We start from the raw sequence: 25,546 nt of genomic DNA, 5'->3' as shown, positions 1-25,546 counted from the left end.
CTTCTCTTCGCTGTCCAAGGTATCCGGAGCATTCTTCTCCAGCACCACATCTCAAAAGCATCCACGCGTTTGCGATCAGCTGCTTTAAGGGTCCAGGTCTCCGCTCCGTATATAAAAATGGAAAAGACCAGAGTGAGCATCTGCTCCATCCTGTTCAGAAGCTCTGTCATCTCTGCTTCTGTTGTGGCAAGCAGAGTGGTGTCATCTGCGTAGCGCAGGTTCGTCACTTTGACACCACCTATGGTTATGCCTCCATCCCAGTTTTCTAGGGTCTTGCGCATGATGTATTCGCCGTATATATTAAATAGAATGGGTGACAGAATACACCCCTGGCGAACTCCTCTTCTGAAATTAAACGGGTTTGACGTAGTGTTGTCGACCCTTACAGTGCCCTGACTACCATAGTAAAGGGATTGGAGAAGAGCTATGAGGTGCATGGGTACTCCGAGTTCCTGAAGGACCCGCCATAAGCAGCTCCAGCCAACGCAGTCAAACGCCTTGCTGTAGTCAACGAAGCACAGGATAACAGGTGTATCGAATTCGTAGCATCTTTCTATTAATTGTCGGATGTTTAGGATCTGCTCACGAGTACCTCTGCCTTTGACAAAACCAGCCTGTTCCTGAGGGATTTGCCAATCCAGAAAGTGTCGGATTCTGGAATTGATAATATGCAGCAGGATTTTACTTGCATGTGAGATAAGAGCAAGGGTCCGATAGTTGTTACAGTCTTTCGTGGATCCTTTTTTGTGTAGAGGCAGTATTATGGAGCTCCTCCAGTCATCCGGCCACTCACCATTCTGCCAGATATGATTGCAGATTTTATGCAGTACATCTATTCCTGCGTCGCTGAGTGCTTTAAGAGTCTCTGCTGTGATGTTATCATGTCCTGGCGCTTTATTATCCTTTAGTTTTGTCAAGGCTGCCTTAATTTCCGAATGCAATATGGATGGTTCTTGAACTATATCAGCCCAAACAAAATCCGGACTACAAGTGGTGTCATTAGTGGGGTTCTTGTAAAGGCTTTCACAATAACGACGCCATCTTTCTGTGATCAGCTGAAGGTCAGTGATGGGGTCGCCATGCTCGTCGCCGATAACCCAGGTCTTTGCTTTGAATTTCTTCGACAGCAGACGAACTTTCTTAAATAAATCAGAGGATTGTAACTTTAGGGAGTGCGACTCAATTTTTTTACAAATATTTTCAATGAAAATATTCTTGTCACGTCGGCAGCGTTGTTTTATGTCTTTACTGAGTGCACTGTAGTTTTCAATTTTATCTGATCCTTGTAAGTTCTTTCTGCGTTCAATCAATTCCCATGTATCGTTTAAAATCCACATAGATCTTTTTTGTTTTGCTTGTTTAGGCACTGTTTCTGAGACGGCCGATGCAATAGATGATTTCAGCCGCTGCCACAGCCCTTCGGCAGACTCACTGGCTGGTGGTGTTGTACCTAAAAGCTGTTTGTCGAGAGCATTGCGGAAGCTATCTTGCTTGTCCGGGTCTATAAATTGCAGACGTCTCGAAGATCTACGTTTTTGCGCTTTGAGGCGCAGGCGGAAGTTTGCAACCAGGAGCACGGTAACCACTCACCATCAATTGGGCCCTATGCCCATCTGCCTAGAAGGGCAATAAGTAAAAAAGATCACCGGAGCCCATAGACATGAACAACGTAAATGCCATCTTGAGACATGAGTTCTAAGTCTCCGTTTTTCAGTACAACAGCTACCCCACCCTTCAAGTCGAAACGAATTACTGCTTCACGGCAGAAATAAGCACGGCAGAAATATGAAAAATAAATAATGGAAAAGAAAAGAAATAAGCATAAGCATTGCGGGCTCACAAGATGACCTACCACCAAGCAATAAGGCTTATCATACCATTTTTCATTTACTAATTAATGATAATAACTATGAATACCTCCTAATTCAGTTACAAACTGTATGAGAATTTACGGCTTGTAGTGTTATAAAGGAAACGTAAAAATGGAAATTTATACCAAGAAATATGACACCTACAGACAGCTTTGGTACTTGGAAATCAATGCCAGGGGCGCCTCTGTCTAAAACTTACGCAGTTACGTCAGTTAGTAAAACTTTATTAATTAATATTAGTATTTTGACTAATTGTTTCTGATAGCTTCAGCCTAACGAAGGGTTTCAATATATAATTTAAATAATTGGTTAAATTAAATTTTCCACATTAAACGTCTAACTAGAGTTGTTCCTGTGTCGCGGAGACTGAAAATACAAAGATAACACAAAAATAATTACGACCAGACCACTAAAATTATGCATCTTGAAAATCGAATCTAAACAAAAATCAAACCCAGTGGTGAACGCACTTGATCAGAATCCCAGCATTGAATTTTGCAGTACCAATAAAAAGGCATTCCAATCTAAACCAAGAAGCAGACGCAAAAGAGAAATTCTAACGAAAAACTGTTTCAATTTACTTGCAAGAACAGAACATGTCGAAGTAACTAGAAAAAACGTCGTAAAAACTAGAACTGAGAGACGAATAATAAAAAGTAGGAGAAACGAGAAAAATGAGCCGTTACGGAAGTAGCTCCTGCGGTAATTTGATGAAAATTACCGTGGAATAAGACTTTAATTTATGACTACTTGACGTCGTAATTTACGTTCGGACATTTGTGGTCGGTGAGATTAAAGAATTTGGAGGTAGATGGCAAAAATACACAAATCCTTCGCGTCGAAACTGGGCATAGCTTGGTAAGCACCCTTTGCGCTAAAACAAATTCGGTTTTATATTTCGAGATAAATACCGAAATTTGTCATGTCTGGTAGTACCACAAAAATAATGTTCTCATTTCGAAAGCTAAATATTAGCTTCTGGAGTTTGAAGTTCGATCATGAGTTAGTTTGAAGGGCCTTCTGTAACAATAACAGGAACAAAAAAAAACCCAGCCAGTTTCATAAATCAATTTGGCAGACTACAACTCGGATACAAAGTTTGTTCAACAGTCATGAGATCCTAGTTTAAGCGGTCGCTTTTATTGATTTGGGACTCGTATAAATAGGATCGCACTGTACTTTATGGCTCCACCCAAGGATTTCGATATTTGCAAGTTAATTTTTTCTTTCAATTCCACATTTTAATCCAAGCGAAGCTATCGTAGAAAAAAAAAATTTTTGGAAAAAGCCTGAGTCAAGTTAAGGACATTTACAATATAAAATATACAATTTCAATCATCAAATCAATGACATTATCACAACCACTTCATTGACTACTAGTTAGTTCTTTTTCCAATTATTGTATAACCCTGAAATTCTACTTAACAACTACAAAAACATTTCGCGTTCATTGACCCTAACCTACGAATTTCTTCTGGCTAATGGAAACACATGCTAGACAATAACAAATAGATCCAAGCACCGAATAATCTTAATAGTAATCCAATTTCCAGTATAATAGTCCGAGTCACTTATCACTCGATCAACTAGACGAATCTAACAATAGCCCACTAATTAATTGATTACAAACAATTAATGGCTGCAACACCGTAATTCCGTATATAAACTTTGGTAAACGACTTACAGAGCGAACGAAACTCAGCAGACAATACAAAGGGCCTATAAATAAGCGAACCTAGGCGCTTTTGTGAACATAAAGAAAAGCGGAGTTAATTGTCACAAGTTCGCATTGTTTTGCCAACTTTATAAACAACATTTCTGTGACTTTATTGAAAGAAAATCGTTGAGATGGCACCGAAATGTTGAGGTTTGTGAATGGAGTGTTTCTCTAATTGTCCTTCCTTATGAAATTGGTATTGATATGTGTGAACTTTTATTTTAACACTACTTCAGTCTACAAAGCAAACAATAAATCGCTCAGTTCCGCGCGAGTGGCCACTGCGGACGCGCGTGCCTCGCTCTGTTCGACCCGCAATCGTGTTTTTTATTTTATTCGCGCGGCAAGTACATAATAACGTTATCGCTGTGAATTAACATAACTAGGGTAACTCCTGGTAACAGGAGACCCTTTAAATAATGTATCCAGCATCAACGTCTCAAAATCCACCAATGTCACAACCACCCACAAAGTTACAATCAGCACCCAACGCATCAAGCTATGCCAATGTAACATCATCAACATGTTTCCCCAAGAAAGACCAAGCTATCATATTGGACTCCATTGATGGAATAACACTCAGGGAGTACCTTATTGCCTTATCCTCTATAACACCTACGGCATCTATACGGTTTATATCTCGCATCTCGAATGCACGTATATGTATTTATATGGACTCCAAAAAAACAGCAGATAATTTGATAGAAGAAAAGAAAAATATAACCATAAAAAATAATATTATACAAATTAAACCCCTGATCACAAGAAATAAAAGAATTGTTTTGTCAAACGTGTGTCCCGTCATACCAAATTATGTCATAGAAGAAAAATTTCAAGAATTTAATATAAAAATTATGTCACCGTTATCATTTATGAAAATAGGTGTGACCGATCCAGGATTTTCTCATATATTAAGTTTCAGAAGACAACTGTATATTAGCCCAGATGATGAAAAACGCCTCCCAGAATCATTTCAAATAACATATGAAGGGACCAATTACTGGATTTATACATCTACTGATGCTCTAAAATGTTTTAACTGCAATACACTCGGCCATCTAGCCAAAAATTGCCCTCAAACTATAATAAATATTCAAGACTACCCCCAAGCAACGGACACACAAAAAGCTAAAGAAATAAATGAAACATTTAATACAAACGATGATCTTATACTCGCTCGACCCCATACTGACTCTGTTTGCCCCGCATCGACGACGCACGATTTCCTACAACCATCCCAGATAAACTTAAAAGGAAAAAAACGAATACATTCACCAACAATAACCGAATCATCAAAAACTGAAATCTCAAAACAGCATACACAAGAAGATGACTCTGATAGAATGGAGCTTGAGACGGATGAAACGAGCAGCATTATATCGCTAGAAGATATAGAAATCCAAACAAAAACGAAGAAAAAATTAAAGAAGACAGACCCTAGAACTGACGAAGAAATTTGGAAAAATATTGAAGACCATATGACGGAATTAAATAACGAAAATTCATTCCCTATTAATTTAGATCAATATATTAGTTTATTAGATAGCTCTCGAGGGAAACAAAATATTAAAGAATTGGTGTATTCATATACAGATGATATTAAAGAACTCATTAAAATGTGCAACAAATTACACTGTAAAATGAACAAAAGTTTAAAAAATAGATGCTCACGTTTATCAAGGAAATTACATGAAATGTTGAATCCTGTCCCTATCATAACTTCGAACAAAGATCAATAAATACATAATATTATTAATCTATCTGTACTACAAATTTAAATATTTTTGTACTATTTATATAATTGGAATGGATATTTTACAGTGGAACGTAAATGGCTACTTCAGAAGATTCGAAAATATAAAACTATTGTTAAATCGTTTACGTCCAACTTGCATTTGTCTACAGGAAACAAATTTCACTTCTGATAAATGTGCCTCCCTATCGGAATACGAACATTTCTACAAAAATCGAATGCAAAGTAGTAGGGCTAGCGGTGGAGTAACTATTTTTATTAAGCCTCATACAATCCCAGAAGAAATAACTTTAAACACAAATTTAGAAGCAGTGGCGATAAAAGTTAAATTTCCGTTACCTATTACATTATGCAATATTTATCTTCCCAATAGTAATCCGATCAACAAACAAGATTTAAATGACCTCGTCCGTCAACTTCCATCTCCATTTATAATTCTAGGAGATTTTAACAGTCACCATTTTTATTGGGGCTCAGACAAATGCGATACCAGAGGTAGAATAGTTGCAGAATGGCTCGATCAACATGATAACGTATTTTTATTAAACAACGGACATCCTACCCATTTTGATAGCAATACAGGTCGCACAAGTATTATAGATTTAACTTTGGCTTCACAAAATATAACATCATATTTTGAATGGAATGCCTTAGAGGATTTGTATGACAGTGACCATTTCCCAATTTTAATTAAATCTCAATTTTTTTATGATACCGAATCAAGTAATATGAGAGTACCCAAGAAATGGATATTTGATAAAGCAAACTGGTCCATGTTTAGTAAAGAGGTTGAGTTACATATTAACGAATTGACACCTTTACGTCATACACCTGACTATTCTGTCAATGACATTATTAAAAAGTTCACTGAAACCATTCTTAAGGCAGCTGACAAATCAATACCGAAGACATCTGGTACCCTAAAAAATAATAATTTGCCGTGGTGGAATGAAGATTGCAAAATAGCAATTAAAGAAACAAAAAAAGCGCTTAAACTTTTTAAACGACACGCTACAAGTGACCCTAATTCAGTGTATAAAATTGAATATAAGAAAAAGAGAGCGTACTACAGAAGACTTATTAAAGAAAATAGAAAGAAGTATTGGGAAAATTGGGTATCGTCTATTAACAGTAAGACTCCCATTGGGGATGTATGGAAAAAGATACAAAAACTGAAGCACCGCAACACTAGATTCAACAATATTGTGCTCGAAAATATCGATGGAATATTTACATCCAACCCCATTAAAACCTCAAACCTATTAGCTAAAACCTTCGCAGCTAATTCTAGCTCGAATAATTACGATGACCAATTCATTGAATATAAGACCAGACAGGAAATTGATTCAAACTTTAATGTAGATAATAATTCCAACCCAATTAACAGAGAAATATCAATGCAAGAATTGTTACTGGTACTTTCTCAAATTGGCAATTCTAGTCCAGGGCCAGACAATATATCAAATATTATAATTCAACACTTGCCAAGCAGAGGACTTGACTATTTACTTCAGTTATATAATTATATATATAAGAAACAGGTATTTCCTGACAGCTGGAGAGAAGCCTTAGTAGTTCCAATATTAAAACCAGGAAAAATATCAATTTTACAAACTAGTTATAGGCCCATATCCCTAACATGTAATCTATGCAAAATACTTGAAAAAATTATAAGTAAAAGAATAAGATGGTATGTAGAATCGAATAAGTATCTTTCACCGTTCCAGTATGGATTTCGTCAATTTCGATCAACAGTGGACCATTTAATGAATATTGAAAGCGAGGTACTTGATAGCCTTGCAAATAATAATTATATAGTTATAGTAGCATTAGATATTGAGAAAGCCTATGAAATGGTTTGGAAACACAGAGTTTTAAAAGTATTACAAGACATTGACATTAACGGAAATGCCCTAGCGTTCGTCAGAAACTTCCTTTCAGAAAGAACAATAAAAGTAAGAATTAATGATACAATCTCTAACCCTATTCCTACAGAAAATGGTCTGCCTCAAGGATCTGTACTCAGTGTGATTCTATTTTTACTGGCTATTAACGATGTTCTTTCACATATTGAAAAACCAGTTAAAGGTTTTTTGTTTGCCGATGACCTAACCATGACTTGTAGTGGTAGAACATTAAATCCTACATTAAAACTTATTCAAAATACTCTAAATAATCTTCAGGAATGGTCTAAAAAATCTGGCTTTAAATTTTCCAAAATTAAAACTGAATTTATGATAGTGTCCAAAAAGAAAGACAGAAATAGAAATATACTATTAACTTTAGATGAACATAGTATTAAAGAGGTAAATAACTTAAAAATATTAGGATTAATTTTTGATAAAAAAATGTCTTGGAATTCACATATAAATAAACTTAAGTCTGAGTGCTATAAAAGGTTAAACATAATAAAGGTTTTATCATCAACAACATGGGGATCCGACAGTAAATGTTTGATTAATACGTATCGCGCTTTAATAAGACAAAAAATTGATTATGGCTCTGTGATTTATGATTCTGCAAAAAAATGTTCACTTGATGCCTTGGAAAGCATACAAAACACCGCTCTTCGACTGAGTATTGGTGCGTTCAAAACAAGCCCGATTAAGAGCATCTTAGCTGAAGCTGGAGAAATGCCACTAGGATTTAGAAGGAAGGAACTTGTAATTTCATATGCTATAAACATACTGTCTCAACCTGAAAATCCAACATACTATTACTACAATAAAACAACAGCCGTAGACACAGAATACGAACTTCAACCTAATTTACTGCAGCCTTTACGAATCAGAGCATCCAAATATTTAAACGAACTGAATCTTAAAATCCCAAAAATCTTTACTAAGAAACTACTCTCATCTGGTCCATGGGAAAACTTTGAATTCCCCATTAACCTTGAACTAGCTAAAAACAAAAAAGACGACACTCCTCAAGACATATATAAAAACTCATTCTATGAAATTAATAGTAGATATACTGGTTGTAAGATTTTCTATACTGACGGGTCAGTTATGAACGGAAAATCAGGATGTTCAGTAGTATCTGGTGATAATTGTTATCGATATAAACTAGGAGATTTTAATTCCATTTTTAGTTGTGAAGGGATAGCTATTCTCAAAGCTTTGGAGTTGATACATAGTGAATCTAATACAAATAAGTTTGTAATATATACTGATTCAAAATCATGCTTGACAGCGTTACAAAATACAAATAATACGAACACTCTCATTAAAGAAATCCAGCAAAAAATAATAAATATGCTTAAAAATAACTACAAAATCGAAATTATATGGGTTCCGAGTCATCAAGGGATAGTTGGCAATGAAAAAGCAGATAGTGAAGCGAGAAATGCAATTAATGAGAATGAAAGGCATATAAATAAATCAACTCCAGTGGAATTACAAAAATATTTCAAATGTAAAATTAAAGTGAATTGGGATCATTATTGGAAAACAGACAACACAACAACATTATTTAATATTAGAAAATCGATTTTTGACAAATCTCCTAGTTCATACATCAGTAGAAAAGACCAAGTCGTTATCACCAGATTGCGTATTGGGCACACAAATATGACACATATCCATTTAATCACTAAAACAGATAGAAACAAATGCAAGTGTGGACACGACCTTACTGTTTTGCATCTATTAGTAGAGTGTACAGCGTTTGACAATGAAAAAAGACTATGTAAAATTCCTAATAACTTGAAAGACTGTCTAAATCAGGATGGATGTCTGCAAACCATAATTTTTTTGAAAATGTTAAATGTTTATAAACTAGTGTAATCTACTGTATTATGTAATGTAAATAGCCAATAGTGGTCGCTAATGACCTGAGATGTTAAAAAGCGACCTAAAATAAAAAAATAAAAAAAAAAATAAAAATCGCTATTTATAATGATGATTGCTTCGAATTATTCCTTAAGATATTGCTTGATCACCTTTAGATAATTATTTCTTGTAATATCAACGTTGAAATTATATAACCTACAATTTAAAAACCCGTTTTCGGTCACAGGCAACACATTATACGAATAATTAACGAGCGTAAATTAAGGGTTTCAAAAAATTATGTAAAGACAACTGTACTCACCTCGGCGAAACTGATTATGATTTCTTATAACACGTTCAGCATTCTTCCTAGCTATGTAAAACCATTCTGACGTATTACTCAAATATTTGTATTCGACAGCTAAATCTTTGGCCAATATTGGTCCCTCTGGTAGACGATACGCAAACGGGCAAAATAATTGGTAATCCTTATACTGGTATTGGTCGTAACAATTACCAGCTGCAAAAATATCGTCGTCAAACTCCACCATCGAAAAGACGCTAGCGTGGAGGAGATATTCATTGTACATAACCGATGATCCAGCATATTTCCATAGTCTAGTTAACATATTAGCTCTATTGACAGCAACATCTGCTTCTACTCTAAATCTTTCTTGAGCATATCTATCTACCACTCCTTCTCCCAGATTCAAATGTGTACCAGCTGTACAATTCTCACCCAGTAAGTGCTGTGATTCTATAAGGCGAAGGAATTTCGTTACAACATCTTCGTGAACGTTCCTAACAACTGTAGCATTTTCAAACTTATCTGTGCTATTTTCTTTATCAAGAACTTCTAAATTTTCATCCATTGTTATTCTCTGGGTTTCGTTGTTATCGTAACTATGTTCTACATTCATGAAATGATCGGCTAAAGACACATCAGTTGTCCTTTCAGGTTTTTGTTCGTGCGCCGATGAAAAGTTTCCGAAATATTTTTGAAATGAGTCGAAGTTTGTTTTGGAAGCCCGGTCTATTTCTGGGATTTCGTGAGGTCTTAGCGCTGATGCGATTGGCTCGGAGATTTCAATGTTATCTGGAACAAATAAAAACAATTTCATTATTATTATTTTAATGGCATAGTGAGTGGGCGTACTGGCCATCTGGTGTCTGGTGGTTACCGAAGGCCATAGACATTAATTTGGGTACTGTCACCCACCTTCAAACTTGAGTTATACTTGTTAAACTTGAATTATATTTTAATTGCGCAAAATGTATATTATTTTGCGAGTTATATTGTTATTGTCCAACGTTCTTATTACATCGTCTAAGTCAATTATGAAAACGACTTCAATACGTATTCCATTAGAAAAAATATTCCTGTCTATTGCATCCTGTCATTTGGTATCGATATTTCAGCGTCGCTTGGTAATGGGTACACCAGGCACCTTATCCTTGAAGCTATTATGAAAATTTAAATCCGTCCTTTTGTTAATTTACTTTGAATAATTTTTCTTCCTATTCGTACACTCTTGACAGAGTGGTCGTGGTCTGGTATCAGTTGGACCTGCGATACCGATGCTCTGGCGATGCGACGCCATGTGGCACGATGTTTTGCAGAGTGAGAGCAATCATTATTGTTTGCTTAAATACTATTGTTATCAACAGCGGCATGAATAAAAGAACAGAATAGTTATCAAACTCTAAAGTTGAGGTTTTTATTTTGTACTTGAAGGTCAGCCTCAAAGTTAATAGTATAAAGACAATCATTTTCGTGCTGTAAATACGTATTTCATGCTATAAGAGGCCAAGATTGTATCCAATTCAGAATAATAGACGGATGTCTGCTACAATGTGCTATATTGCACAATAGGGGTGATTTGCATGAAAACGCAACCACTACTCGCCTTCTTGCTCCTTTTGAACTCTGTCTTGGGTACTCCAGTAGTAAAGCGGTGTGATCGTTCGTGTTCAACGCTCTCTTCTAAATACTAATTCCCAAAGTAATGATCCAGCTATACGAAAAACCCCCACAGAAAAAAAGGACTAGCCAGATCATTAAAAAATAAAATTCGAGAAACGTAACTGGTTTGCAGTAGAAATTTAATGTAAATGGATTTGGGTTAGGCTCAAAGCCTCGAAACACATAATCGTTACGAAGCTGCCTATGCATATAGGTTTTTGTATTTAATACTGAACGACTCGCAGATAAACCCTCGCAAATGTGGACCCACAGTAATCGTAACGCTACAGAACTGACTCCCGGATCAAAGGCCCGGTTTTCCTTTAATTATGGTTTCGCTCTTTCAGTTTTGTGTTTTGATCGTTAAACAGAACAAAAGCAATCGATTTACAATTGCTTTTCTGTATACGGGGTCAATCTACTTCCATAAATGGGTATACGATATTTTTATGCCAATCGCAAAATTATTACATTCGTAACAGGCTACACTGCATACGAGTCTTGGAAATTACAATATGGCCTTTTTCAAGGTCAACCATATTGTTGATACATGTTTTGGTTTGTTTTCTTAAAAAACAGAAGGTCTACTTAAAATAGGAATTCGTAAATTGCCCAACTTCCTCTGTTACTTACGATCTTTATCACAACAAACAGCAATCATTTTTGTCAAAACTTATACCTACGCAGTGACGAACTTACACATTCATCTTAGAAAAAATAATTTAAAACTAAGATGCTTGTAATTTCTTGTAACTTTAAGCCGGTTCAAATTTATATGTTCAGTGCATATTTTTCCTAAAGTACAGTTAGTTTAGTACAGCATATATATAATGTAATATGTGCGGTTTAAGTAACATAAATAATAAATTGAAGTTAATTAATAAATTGAGGTTAATATTGCACTTTAATTATTTATTTCATCTGATCTACAATCCATTATTTTCAACGTCTTTTCTATCTGACACTCATAGAAAACAGAAACTAATATTTCGTGATAAGGTTAAGAAAAAAAAAAAAAATACATTCCGCACGGTATGTATACAAATTTTTAGTGGCGTAGGCGGTTATCCGCGATTGCGATTAGCGTTCAAACAAGATCGCCTACGGAAAGAAGTCTACGCCGTAGACACTTGATATGAGATCAAAAGCTCAATTATTATTATAATGTAAAATTCTATGACTCGACTAATCGAAAAATATATTATAGGTATATCATGAATGTACATGGAAGTGTAAGGTTTAGAATGATATTAATTTATAGCTAAATATAGGTACTATTTATTAATTTGTTCTTAATTGAGAAAATCGTTATTTATTCTTAATATCTGACCCGGCAGACTTCGTAGTGTAAAATAAACTTAAAACAAACAAAAGGAATCCGTCCGACGGGACGAGACACATCAAAGGGAAAACAAAATTGTTATTTTTATTTAATTCCGAGCATTTTCATATTTATCTACATTTTAAACCTTCTCTGGACTTCCACAAATAATTGAAGACCAAAATTAGCCAAATCGGTCGAGCCGTTCTCGAGTTTTAGCGAGACTAACGACCAGCAATTCATTTTTTTTTTTTAGCTTAGATGGCTTGCGCATTTACGTCGTAGATGTCTATGGGCTCCAGTACAGGTGGGCTGTGTACTCGTCCACCCATCTAAGCAATAAAAAAGGGCAATAAAACAAAAAAAATGTTCTTTAAAATTATACATACTTGATTTCAGTATTCTAATGTGTTAGGCAAATCGACATTAATTTTAACACTCTGAAGAGTGCATGTTTGTATATGCGTGAAACAATATAACCAGTAGTTATGTAGCGATAATTAGCCTATTACACAATAGCGCTTTGTGACTAGATAACATTCATAATACTATCACTGCTTAATTTTGGTAATTAGGATTAGATAGCAATAATGTTCAATGATGAACATTGTTCACTGTATTCTATACCAGGAAATATTATAGTATAAGATAAATACCCCATATCTGTAATATAGTATATTAGCTCAATATGGTAGCTCTGTCGTTTCTCTTTAAAAAGCCTTTTTCTCTATCCCGCATCATAACTCAGTGCTCCTTTTTTTTTTTTTTGGAATTGTGGTCATTCAGTAAATTAAATTACAACATCGACATAATTTTCTTTACATTCATTTGGATGAAATTCATAAAAAAATATCATGATGGTCAATTTAGAAAGGGTCTGTTTTAACCTAGCTATTACTTTCTAATTTCGCATTGAAAGCTTGGCCCTTAAATCAGAATGGCTTACAGTAAAAATGGTCAGGTTGCAATTAGCTCCAGTAACCACTTAATACCAAGTGGGCTATGAGCTCGTCCACCCATCTAAGCAATAAAAAAAAAAAACTTTCCCGAAACTAAACAAGAAACTATGTTCCTTCATAGTATAAAAGAGATTGCTTTCAATAAATTATGGGACTATCAATTTGCGCCTCCGTCTTGTAATGAAAGTTGCGATTTGTTTTGCTCATAAACGCAATCCAACTTTATAGGGGGATATTGTAGACTTACAGTGTTCGATCCAGTTCAAGCGAAAACGGCCTTTACACGCAGCCCATTTGCTGTCCATAAAGCGAAAGGAAACCGATTTTAATAAAGCCGAATTTCGTATGAAACATTTCGAGGCCAGGTAGTGACTGAATGGTGTAGTTATTTTGATGAAATTGCCGCGTTTCAAAGGATTTTGTTTAATGTATTCTAAGAATTATTTTATTGAATCTGTCAGATTGAAGATGTTTCGGAGGAATCATTGAATATCGTTATTGAATTTTTACGGATACGCAAACATAAATGAACATTCTTGAAATGGGAAGAGAGTTTTTTAGGAAAATAAGATAATGTAACTGGTGGTAGGACCTCTTGTGAGTCCGCACGGGTACGTACCACCGCCCTGCCTATTTCTGCCGTGAAGCAGTAATGCGTTTCGGTTTGAAGGGTGGGGTAGCCGTTGTAACTATACTGAGATCTTAGAACTTATATCTCATGGTGGGTGGCGCATTTACGTTGTAGATGTCCATGGGCTCCAGTAACCACTTAACACCAGGTGGGCTCTGAGCTCGTCCACCCATCCAAGCAATAAAAAAAATGTAAATTGATATGGACTTTCGCTAGTATGTTATCTTAATGTACTCCATTATTTTCTTATCCAATAGTATTGCTACCTACGTCGCCAGAGAGATAAGACGAGAGAGACATACAATTCAGAAGTTAGAAACTAACATTAGGTTACTTTATATTGTTTTATACCGCAAAGCAACGGTGATTTCCGATTCCAAAGTATTATTCATATGCAGCTAAAATTTTCACTTAATATATCGAAAGGGGGTCCCGAAATTTGTTAAATAATCTACAAAAATATATATACTATCGAATATCATGCACTAAACGTTTCTATGAAAGAAAATCCGAAATATTCTTCGGCGGGAGCTTAGAGTACGTCTGAAGCCGTCAACAGCGCAGATAAATTGTTAGAGCGGAAAGTCGATAAATCTGGATTTAGACCAAAGAATGAGCTGTCATAAATATATCCTTTTTACGTCTGTAGAATAAATCTAGGAAAGATTAAATGGACATTAAGCGTTACGTAATAGACACTACTTTTATAGTTTATTTATAGTTTTCTTTGTGTAGACTTCGAGACAGGTTGAAAAAGAATGTTTTGGGGTTCATAACATAAAAACGCGTGGGTGCTTAGCGACATAATACTAACAATTATAATAATATTGGATGTTGAATTTTTTGTTATCCATCGCAACTTCAGGGCCCATCGAAATCATTCATCACTCTCCTGCCCTTCTCCCAGTCACCTGGGGTCGGCGCAACATATTTTCTCCTTCTATACTCCTCTATCATGTACCGTTTCTTCTCTCGCACATATCGCTTACACATATCGTCTTTCAGGCAATCCATCCATTCCTTCATAGGTCTACCTCTTCCTCCATATCCTTCCACGTTCATAGCTAACACTCTTTTACCAACCTCATTTTCATTTCATCTCCTCACATGTCCATACCATCCCAAACGCGCACTTCTCAGCTTCTCTGTCACAAGTGCCACTATCAGACTTCCTCTGACATATAGCATCTAACATAAGCCTGGCCAAAGCCAATACAAACTAGGCTCAAGGTCAACAAAAGCATTCCCAAGGAGGGTTGACGTCAGGCAAGCGGCGGTCATGAACATTTTGCCAAAACTTAGAGCAGCAACATGAGAAAGAATTAAAAAAATTGAAATGAGCCCCGCGAAATGCACAGTCGTTTTCTTCAAAAGGGGTTACCCTCACAATGCCGTATCAAGCATGCCTTCCCGTATTAGACGCGGTGATACCATCTTTACGATCACTATCTTAGCTTGAGCTCGAGCCCTGGGCCCTGAAGGTAAGGTACCTAAGAGTCACCCTCGATGATACTCCGTCCCCCCATCAAGTCAGTCCGCGACCGACCTGGGCTTATACACGGTCTCATTATCTGCAAACGCAGTAAATTGCCCCTTCTTAATAAGGTGATACTTTACAAAACTTGCGTATGATCATGGCTTATGTAAGTGCAGTGTTCACCTACGTGGCATGTACATACATACATACATACATACAACATTTTTGTAAATTTGTTGTATGTTCGTAAACATATTGAGGAGCTTCCTAAAAAGTCTGACCTACATAATAGAAATACTAGGAACAAACACAAGCTTGATGTGCCGATGAGTAGGTTACATAAGATACGAAATTCGTTCGGGTGTTTGTCTGTGCACATGTACAACAAAATCCCACAAGATGTTCAGAACCTACATATACATGGGTTTAAGAAAACTATTAAAGAACATATGTGCAATAAAGCTTACTACCTAGTATAAAGTCAATGATTATCTAGAAGATTGCACAAAGTGGGAATGAGTTGCTCGCTCCGGGCATTTCAATATTGCAATAATTTTTGGGTTGCATCTTGTAAAAAAAAAAATCTAATATTTAGAAAAGAGACATGCCCGCTGAGTTTCTTGCCAGTTCTTCTCTGATTTGCTGCCAGCTGATTTGATAAACACCCCTACAAGTAAACCCGTTTTTGCAAGATAGTTGTTAGAGCGCCATGGTATGTGAGGAACATAGATATTCACGTCAATTTGAAGTGGCATTTTTTTCCTTATATTGGTGGAGGAGCTCAAGGCCCACCTAGTGTTAAGTGGTTACTGGAGCCCATAGACATCTACAACATAAATGCGCCACCCACCCTGAGACATAAGTTCTAAGGTCTCAGTACAGTTACAACGGCTGCCCTGCCCTTCAAACCGAATCGCATTACTGCTTCACGGCAGAAATAGGCAGGGCGGTAGCACCTACCCGCGCGGACTCACAAGAGGTCCTAGTTACCACCAGTAAAAGTTTAGAGAGTAGAGTTTAGAGTTCAACAGGGGAGTTTCATATTCTAATACAATAAAAGAACCTAAGTATAATTTTTATTGGTTTCTACGGCTATTTGTTAATAAGATTCAAAAACGTGTCCGATCTAATATATTGTAGATACACTTAAACAAATTTCGTAAAACTATTACTATCTTTTAACTGAAGCGTTTCGCAAAGCTCAACACGAAAACGTGAATATATTTCGAATCTCGCATGACCAGGACATAAACCTTGTTGGCTCTCGTTCAAAAAATATTGGGCCTCAGATTGGATTATCCGCAAAGTGAATTCAATGTGACCTGTACGTACAAAACTATGTATAATTTTGAATTAGGTAATATATATTAATACGTGAAGTAATACGTTTTTTACTGGTGGTAGGACCTCTTGTGAGTCCGCGCGGGTAGGTACCACCGCTCTGCCTATTTCTGCCGTGAAGCAATAATGCGTTTCGGTTTGAAGGGTGGGGCAGCCGTTGTAACTATACTGAGATCTTAGAACTTATATCTCAAGGTGGGTGGCGCATTTACGTTGTAGATGTCCATAGGCTCCAGTAACCAGTTAACACCACGTGGGCTGTGAGCTCGTCCACCCATCTAAGCAATAAAAAAAAAAACTTTGTATAGCTTTTTACGAAAATTGCGCGGACGGAGGAGTATGAAATTTCCCACACTTATAGAGAATATAGAGAAGCAGTGCACAATGGTAATATTTTTTTTAAATAATGCATAAAAAATACAGTAAACCAATAAAGAAAACACTACACACACTAACATGTATTTGACACACACACGCATATATACGATTTTGTTTATTATTAAAGTCTGCGGTCAAGTTGAGAATAGATTCAATATTGTTTGTCTTTATTAATATTTGTCTAAAGCGTAGGTAGTCTTAGCGAAATCTGTGATTATAGAATCATAATAGCGCACAAACTTATAATTTCAATTAATTATAGTCGAATTTCGACTACTGCGGGACCACTAGTTGTTATAAAATGACTTAGATTTTCGGTAACCATAAATAGCTTACTTATCAGTTTTCGATGACAACCTTAAATTAAGTTAGGTTTTTTATTATTTTATTTATTCAGTTGACAATAAACACTACCTCTCAAACACACAAAACATAGCTTGAAAACTAAAGGAAAGTCCAACTTAGATGAAACGTGGTCACAAAGCTTCAGGCACAGCTGTGCAAACCGTCTAGCCATCTTAAACCTAGATTTGTCTGCAACACTCTGTACATTTACTTTAGAATTCAAACAAGAACGTTCCGTTTGATGATTTAAAATAGAATTTGAATCTCGCGTTTGTATACACTCCGACAGCAGGCTTTACAAATATTGCAGGATAATATTAATATTGACAACGAGCTGACCCGGCAGACTTTATAGTGCGTCCATTGATAAATAAAAGACCTAAATTATTATATAAAATAAACTTAAAACAAACAAAAGGAACCGACCGACGGGGGACACATTAAAGTAAAAACAAAATTGTTATTTTTATTCAATTCCGAGCATTTTCATATTTATCTATCTTTTAAACCTTCTCTGGACTTCCACAAATAATTCAAGACCAAAATTAGCCAAATCGGTCCCGCCGTTCTCGAGTTTTAGCCAAACTAACGAACAGCAATTCATTTATATATATTTATATAGATAGACAGAAGATTAAAATTATTAATAACGAAGCTGGGCAGATGAACTGACAATCTGTTTGTTGTTAAGCGGTCTCTGGAGGTCACACACGCCTGAATGTTGCTGTTTCTCTCGAGAATAAATTGAATTCACAATTAGAACATCCTTAAAATTGAAATACATTTTTGCTTCGCTGTATTAATTAAGCAAACACTCGATCGAAGGGTTAGGACAGCTTAGAATTACATCAACTTATCCTTTCCGTGGATCTTGTAAAAGGGGACTCAGTGATTCGTTGGAGAATGGACAGCAGCAATTTTTTAAGATTACACCAAGCTATTCATATTCCGATTGCCGACCGGCATATAAGTACACTGACGTCATATTTATCGTATGTCTGGACTAGGCATGGATTTAACGCGAATGTGTTAAGCGGTTGATGGAATAGTGACTCTGCCGCGCTGCTAACCGACGCCCGGTTAGCGCTCTAGACAGAACCAAGACTAGACATAGTGATGATGATTTAAATAAATGATAATAATTAATCCGCACTGATCTGGATACCACAGTTTACGATGCCATACATACCGCCGAGAACAGAGGAAGATGGCGGAACATCATCCAGAGAAGGTTAATGGGAGGAGATGGTCACGACCCTCAGACATGAGGAATGCGACTCAGGGAGGAAGAAACTAATGAAGTTACGTATCGTAAATCCTGTCACTGGAAATAAGGAATGGAATTATTCAAGTTAGCTTGGGGGCACACAAAGCCTCAATTTTGTCCTCACATAATATCTTACCCAAATATCAGGCTTGGAATCGATTAACAATGTAAATTCCACCATTGATTTCGAGACACGGCTAAATTGAGGATGGTCATTGGTGTAGAGCAGCTGCTTTGCTTGATGACAGATAGGGACTAAAAAAATTTACATTATCGACGGCCAACTTCTAGTAAAGTTAGTTAAGCCTTAAGATGAGACACGGCAGAGTATACGCTCGTCGCCTGCCCCGCATGGCAGGGGTGGCGCCGTGTCCTCATCGCAAAAATAGGAACCGACTTGTCGTTGCCGAGTGTTGTGGCATCGATGCTCGGCGACGACGAGTCGTGGAAGGCGATGCTCGACTTCTGCGAGTGCCTCATCTCGCAGAAGGAGGCGGCGGGGTGCGTGAGAGACGCACAATCCCGCCGCCGTCGAGCGGGGGCCAGGGAGGCGGATCTCGCCCAAGCCCTGGCCCTCTGTGTTTCTGGTCCCCCTCACATGTCGGTCTGGGGACCGGCGAGGGGGGCCTAAGAAGACGACGTGCAAGCTGCTCTGCACGCGTTTTACGCAAGAGCATCCGGGTGATGGAAGGCCGGCTATCCTCGACCCACGCTGGTTCTGGCCCAGCGGGGTATTCCGTAGGGTAACCCACTCTAACCGGCGCCATCTAGGTGGGCTTCGGACAGTCTGCCGACCGAGAGGGCTGGTGGTCGTGGCGCCGACGACCGCCAGTCCGGCGTCCCGAGGGGGAGGGTGATGGGAGAGATGTGCTCCGCACTAAACGTTTCACTTTCCCCCCTTTGCCTTGTCATGAGTTCTGTCTCCTGGTTGGTTGGTTGTTGAGCGACAGGAAGCTTTCAGAAGTCAGTTCGACTCTGACATAGCCCGCCCAGTATCCCAGTAAAAAAAAAAAAACCTTAAGATGAAGGAGAAACTATATTCATTTATTCGCAACATTTCTTACAACTACTTTGAGACTCGAATTTTGTTTTCAAGAAGAATAATAACAAATAACTGGGGACAAGTCATACACGGTTACCTGGCCCCAAATTAGAATTCTCTGTACTGTGGAAACCAGAGACTGATATACATATACATTACTTATACTGGTGGTAGGACATCTTGTGAGTCCGCACGGGTAGGTACCACCGCCCCGCCTATTTCTGCCGTGAAGCAGTAATGCGTTTCGTTTGAAGGGTGGGGCAGCCGTTGTAACTATACTGAGACCTTAGAACTTATATCTCAAGGTGGGTGGCGCATTTACGCTGTAGATGTCTATGGGTAACCACTTAGCACCGGGTGGGCTGTGAGCTCGTCCACATATCTAGGCAATAAAAATAATAATAAAAAACATACGTAGGTATGTATATGTATATCAGTCGTAAAACGTAGGCTTTAAATAAACACATATATAGAAACTAAACACCCACAAAAATAGCAAAAATACGAAAAACACGAATGCTTACCCGATGTGGGAATTGAACTCAATACTTTCGGCTAAGCAGTCAAGGCTGCTAGCTATTGAGTCAGTCTTAGAAATTAATAAACGATTGTATTAATTGCCGTTTGATTATCCAGTATTGTACATACATATTATATTCGCAACACAAGTATAGTTCAATATTTCTCAAATTCCTTAATCTCGATTATTCAATACATAATATTATTTATTAAAAATAAGATTCACTCATAAAGAATCTGGGACTTATAAAATTAATAGGTGGAACAAACAAAAAGGGTCTTCATAGTGACGCAGCTTGTAAATTTATTTATCTCTCAGCTTCGGGTCTAAAGGGTATTTTGTAGTTTATTATTCAGTGAAAATCCTCAATTTACGGACTTGGGTATACCTTAAAACATGACTGTTATTAAGTTAGTAGGTGCGTCTCGAAGGACACGACAGACAGTGGGTTCAAAATTACTACCCTCTTGCTACCATCAGTGCGTTTCCAAGAATCATTTTTGCCATAAACCTTTCAGTTCCAAAACGAGTTCACGGCGCGTTTTGAGCGCAGGATAAAGAACCTATTGTATTATCAGTGTTCACGAACGAAGACAAACACAATACCAGGTGGACCATATGTTTGTATGTAGAGATATGTAGAGATATTTCTATTCTTTATTATTTAATTTTAAAGAATAATAAGATGTCGTGTTTTTAACACACAAAACTATGATTTTTAATAGACAATTAAGTTTTTGAATTTCTTTAACATCCTCAGCTGGAATGCTACTACCTACTTATTTACATCGGGGCTCAAGTTTTATAGACATATTTGGAGAGTAATAACATTGGATCAAAAAATTCAAATTTGTATTTATAAACGTGCATAATTGCTGATAAAGGCTTCATGTTAAATCAATACAAAATAAGCTAGCTTATAAGCCAGCCATTTTTCCAAAAAAAATGGTTTATACACGAGCTAGTTAAAGGCAATCTTAGTGTTAATAACGATAAATACTAAATATTTAAATAAACAGCTTATCGAGCTGAAAGTCGTACTCATTGTATTAAGCTTTCCGTAAGTCGAACCGGCAAGGAATGGAAAGGTTTAAGGGCGACTGAATAATCCCCTTGAATATTTCACAGGGCAACGATCAATGAAAGCAAGGATTATATCTCTGGTTACCTGCTCGCTATGTGCGGATATTATTTGTTGATTTACAGTTTTAAGTTTAACTGTTAAGTTATTCGCAATTTTTTTTTGTATTTGCTTGGTGACTATGTTCAATATACAAACTTGAATGATTTTCATGGTGCGTTGAGGAGGTATTATTTTTTAATCTTGCTATTTTAATAATTTTAATTAAATCAATAATTAAAAAAAAATGTTTTACAAATATCAATACACTAGTGTATAATTTTTACGGAAAATTTGTGGTTTTGAATTTATAATATTGAAATTTGATGGAAAAAAGGATACTTTTCAAAATTCTATTTGGTTCATATTTTTATATATTTTTCTTTTTTTTTATTCTCTAGTATTTTTGTCAATTCATTAGGTGATTTTTATACGAAGTTAATTAAATATATTTAGTTAATTCTTAGCACCTTAACATCTCTACAAAATGCTTATTGTATCGTTGTTCAAGGATTAGCAATAGAGTTTTGACATTTCTTAAGCCCCAGCGAAACAGTACTAAACAGATAAATCCTAAAATTTATTTGTAAATTGCCAAACACTGTCATCATTCATTCATTATCCTGCCCTTCTCCCAGTCACCTGGGGTCGGCGCAACATGTTTTCTCCTTCCATACTCTTCTATCATATACCATTTCTTCGCTCACTCCCCTCCTACCCATATCGTCTTTCACACAATCCATCCATTTCTTCTTAGGTCTACCTCTTCCTCTAAATCCTTCCACATTCATAGTTAACACTCTCCTAACAACCTCATTTTCATTCCGTCTCATCACATGTCCATACCATCCCAAACGTGCACTCCTCAGCTTCTCTGTCACAGGTGCCACTTTCAGACTTCCTCTAACATATTCATTCCGTATTCTATCCATTCTCGTTACTCCACACATCCATCGCAACATTCGCATCTCTGCTGCATGCAATCGCCTTTCATCCGCCACTTTCGTTGTCCAACAAGCTGATCCATACAAGACGGCAGGCCTTATTAAGGTCTTATATATCTTCCCTTTTAGGGGAAGAGGGATGTGCGAGTCACATATGGTGCCCGTGACCTGCCGCCATTTCATCCATCCTGCGTCAATTCTGTGCCTCACAGTACGATCCAGTTCACCGTCGCTTTGGATAACAGACCCTAGGTATCGGAAGTCTTGACATACTGGCAAAGGTATTCCGTCGAGGAAAATGGGTGTAAAATTGGAGAGACCACCAAAATCACAGAACAGATGTTCGGTTTTCGATCTGCTGATTTTTAGGCCAACACTCTCCAACTTGCATCGCCATTTCTCCAGTATGTTTTGGACCTCGAGCCCGTTTTCTCCGACGAGCACTATGTCATCGGCAAACAGCATACACCAAGGGGGCTCTTCCTGTATCTCCGATGTCAAGGCATCCATCACAAGCAGGAAGAGATAGGGACTTAGTGCAGACCCTTGGTGTAAGCCCACTGCCACATTGAACTCGTCGGAATTCCCCGCGGCGGTTCGTACATACGTCCTGGCTCGACTGTACATGGCACAGATTAACCTCACATACTTACCAGGTATACCTTTCTCATTCAATGCCCACCACAAAACTGCTCTAGGTACTCGGTCGTACGCTTTTTCTAGATCAACGAACACCATATGCAGATTCCTGTGCACGTCGCGATGTTTTTCGCACACTTGGCGTAGTGCAAATATGGCGTCCGTTGTCCCGCGACCAGGCATGAACCCGAACTGGTTTTGGGTGATCTCACTTTCATCTCGCAATCGCTTTTCTATCACTTTCTCCCAAACTTTCATACTATGAGACATAAGCTTTATTCCCCGATAGCTGCCACAGTCTTGCACATCCCCTTTATTTTTGTATATGGGCACCAGCGTGCTGATGCTCCATTCCGTAGGGATCACTTCTTCTTGCAGCAGCTTATTGAAGAATAAAGTCAGCCACTTATATCCGTCTTCTCCCAGTATCTTCCATACTTCCACTGGTATACCGTCTGGTCCTTCCGATTTTCCGCTTTTCATACTTCTCACTGCTTCTCTAACTTCATACATACTAATCTCATTCACAAGTCCGACGTTCTCTGGCTTCCTATTAATCACTCTATTCCAGTCGTTCTCCTCATTCATTAATTTTTCAAAATATATCTTCCAGCGCTCTTTTATTTCGTCATCTCTCATTAAAACTTTACCTGTCTCATTTTTCATACATCTGACATGCTTAATATCTTTCGCTCTTTCTTCTCTAGCTCTTGTAATACGGTAAAGTTCCTTTTGTCCACGAGGTCCATCTAAAGCGGTATACAACCGTTTCTGAGCGTCAGACCTGGCTATAGCAACCGCTTTAGTGGCCTTTTTCTTACATTCTCTATACTCATTCTTCCTAGCTTGCCTCTCACTTTCATTACCTCTTTCTAGTTGCCACTTTTTGAATGCATTCTTCTTTTCTTTCAATTCTCTCTGTACATTCTCATTCCACCACCATGTATCCTTGTCAATTATACCTTTCCCTTTTGATTCGCCGAGCACAGCCTTAGCTGTCTTCCTGACACTATTTGCCATTTCATCCCAACAATCATTCGCAGATTTCTCTTTCATATCCTTCATTTCCAAGATGTTTTCTATCATTATTTCCCTAAATCGACCAGCATACTCATCTGTCTCTAGCATACGCCATCTAATTTTTGGCGAGAGACGGTTTTTTCTCCTTAGGTACTTGTAACTGACTGTAATGTCCATTAGTAACAGTCTATGCTGCGTCACCAATGCTTCACCCGGCAGTACTTTGCAGTTTTTGACACAGACCAACTTACTTCTCTTAATCAGAAAGTAGTCGATCTGTGTCGCGTGATTACCACTCTTATAGGTGATAAGGTGTTCAGGCCGTTTCTGGAACCACGTATTCGCCACTGCCAGGTTAAAGGTAGTCGCAGCTTGGAGCAACTGGTCTCCATCATCATTACGATTGCCATACCCCCACCCTCCATGCACCCTTTCATAGCCCTCATTTGTAGCTCCTACATGTCCATTAAAATCACCTCCTATACAAATCTCTTCACTCTCTGGAATGCGAATCATAACACTATCAAAATCCTGCCAAAATTTTTCTTTCACGTCCTCCTTGCACCCGGACTGAGGCGCGTACACACTTATAACATTCAAAATAACACTTTCACAAACTATTTTTACGGTTATTATCCTATCACTCGTTCTCATGACATGCGCCACACAATCTTTCAAATCCTTATCTAACACTACTCCCACGCCATTCCTTCTTCCATCACTTCCACTATAATACAGCTTATATCCTTCACCAATTTCTCTAGCTTTCGCTCCTTTCCACCTAGTCTCTTGCAGACATGCTATATTTATTCTTTTCCTCTTTAACACATCTACTAGCTCCCTTCCTTTCCCAGTCATACTGCCCACATTCCAGCTTGCATACCTCAATCTCATCTCTCTCACATTTTGGGCTTGCGTCTTACGTCGCACCCGCCCGTGATGCGACAACCCTCGTCCACTTTCCACAGAGACCGGGTGCTGTCCCTGCGCGTCGCCTGCGGGGGACGCCCTAGCCCTGGTGCTCTTCTTTTTATTCCTTCTCATGTTGCTCTAAGTTTTGGCAAAGTTTTTATGACCGGCCGCCTGCCTGACGTCAACCCTCCTTGGGAATGCTTTTGTTGACCTTGGGCCGAGGTTTTATTGGCTTTGGTCTGGCTTTGGCTCTTAGTCGCCTTCTACGACACCCATGAGCTAAGTTTGGGTTGGGGGTATTCTTAGGCGCCCACCACACGCACTGTATAAATATACTTTCTGATTTATGTCCGGATTAACATTCGACATAAAATACTGGATATGGGCTTGAAATGCTTCAAGAGAATTACATTTGAACATTTTGTATTTCTTTTTACCCGACTACGGCAAATCTATAGGAGATTCGGTAATTTATGAAAATTCTCAGCTACAATCCCAATAAATTTAAATATTTGTAGATCACGGTAGCTTATGTGCACGGCACTATCATAAA

At 37.7% G+C, this 25,546-nt stretch overlaps 1 protein-coding gene across 1 annotated transcript in view; it reads right to left on the bottom strand.

Moving 5' to 3' along the window:
* Nucleotides 1-25,546, bottom strand: part of LOC114247445 (uncharacterized) — a 132,899-nt gene that overhangs the window by 58,051 nt on the left and 49,302 nt on the right. The window contains exon 2 of the mRNA XM_028180422.2: nucleotides 9,437-10,210. Within this exon, the coding sequence (XP_028036223.2) occupies nucleotides 9,437-10,210 (774 nt within the window). The remainder of the gene's footprint in view (nucleotides 1-9,436; nucleotides 10,211-25,546) is intronic.

This window comes from Bombyx mandarina, chromosome 05, assembly GCF_030267445.1.
Source record: "Bombyx mandarina strain Sakado chromosome 05, ASM3026744v2".
Classification (NCBI taxonomy): Eukaryota; Metazoa; Arthropoda; class Insecta; order Lepidoptera; family Bombycidae; genus Bombyx; species Bombyx mandarina.
Note: the sequence above shows the minus strand (reverse complement) of the source record. Positions and strands in the feature narration are given on the sequence as shown.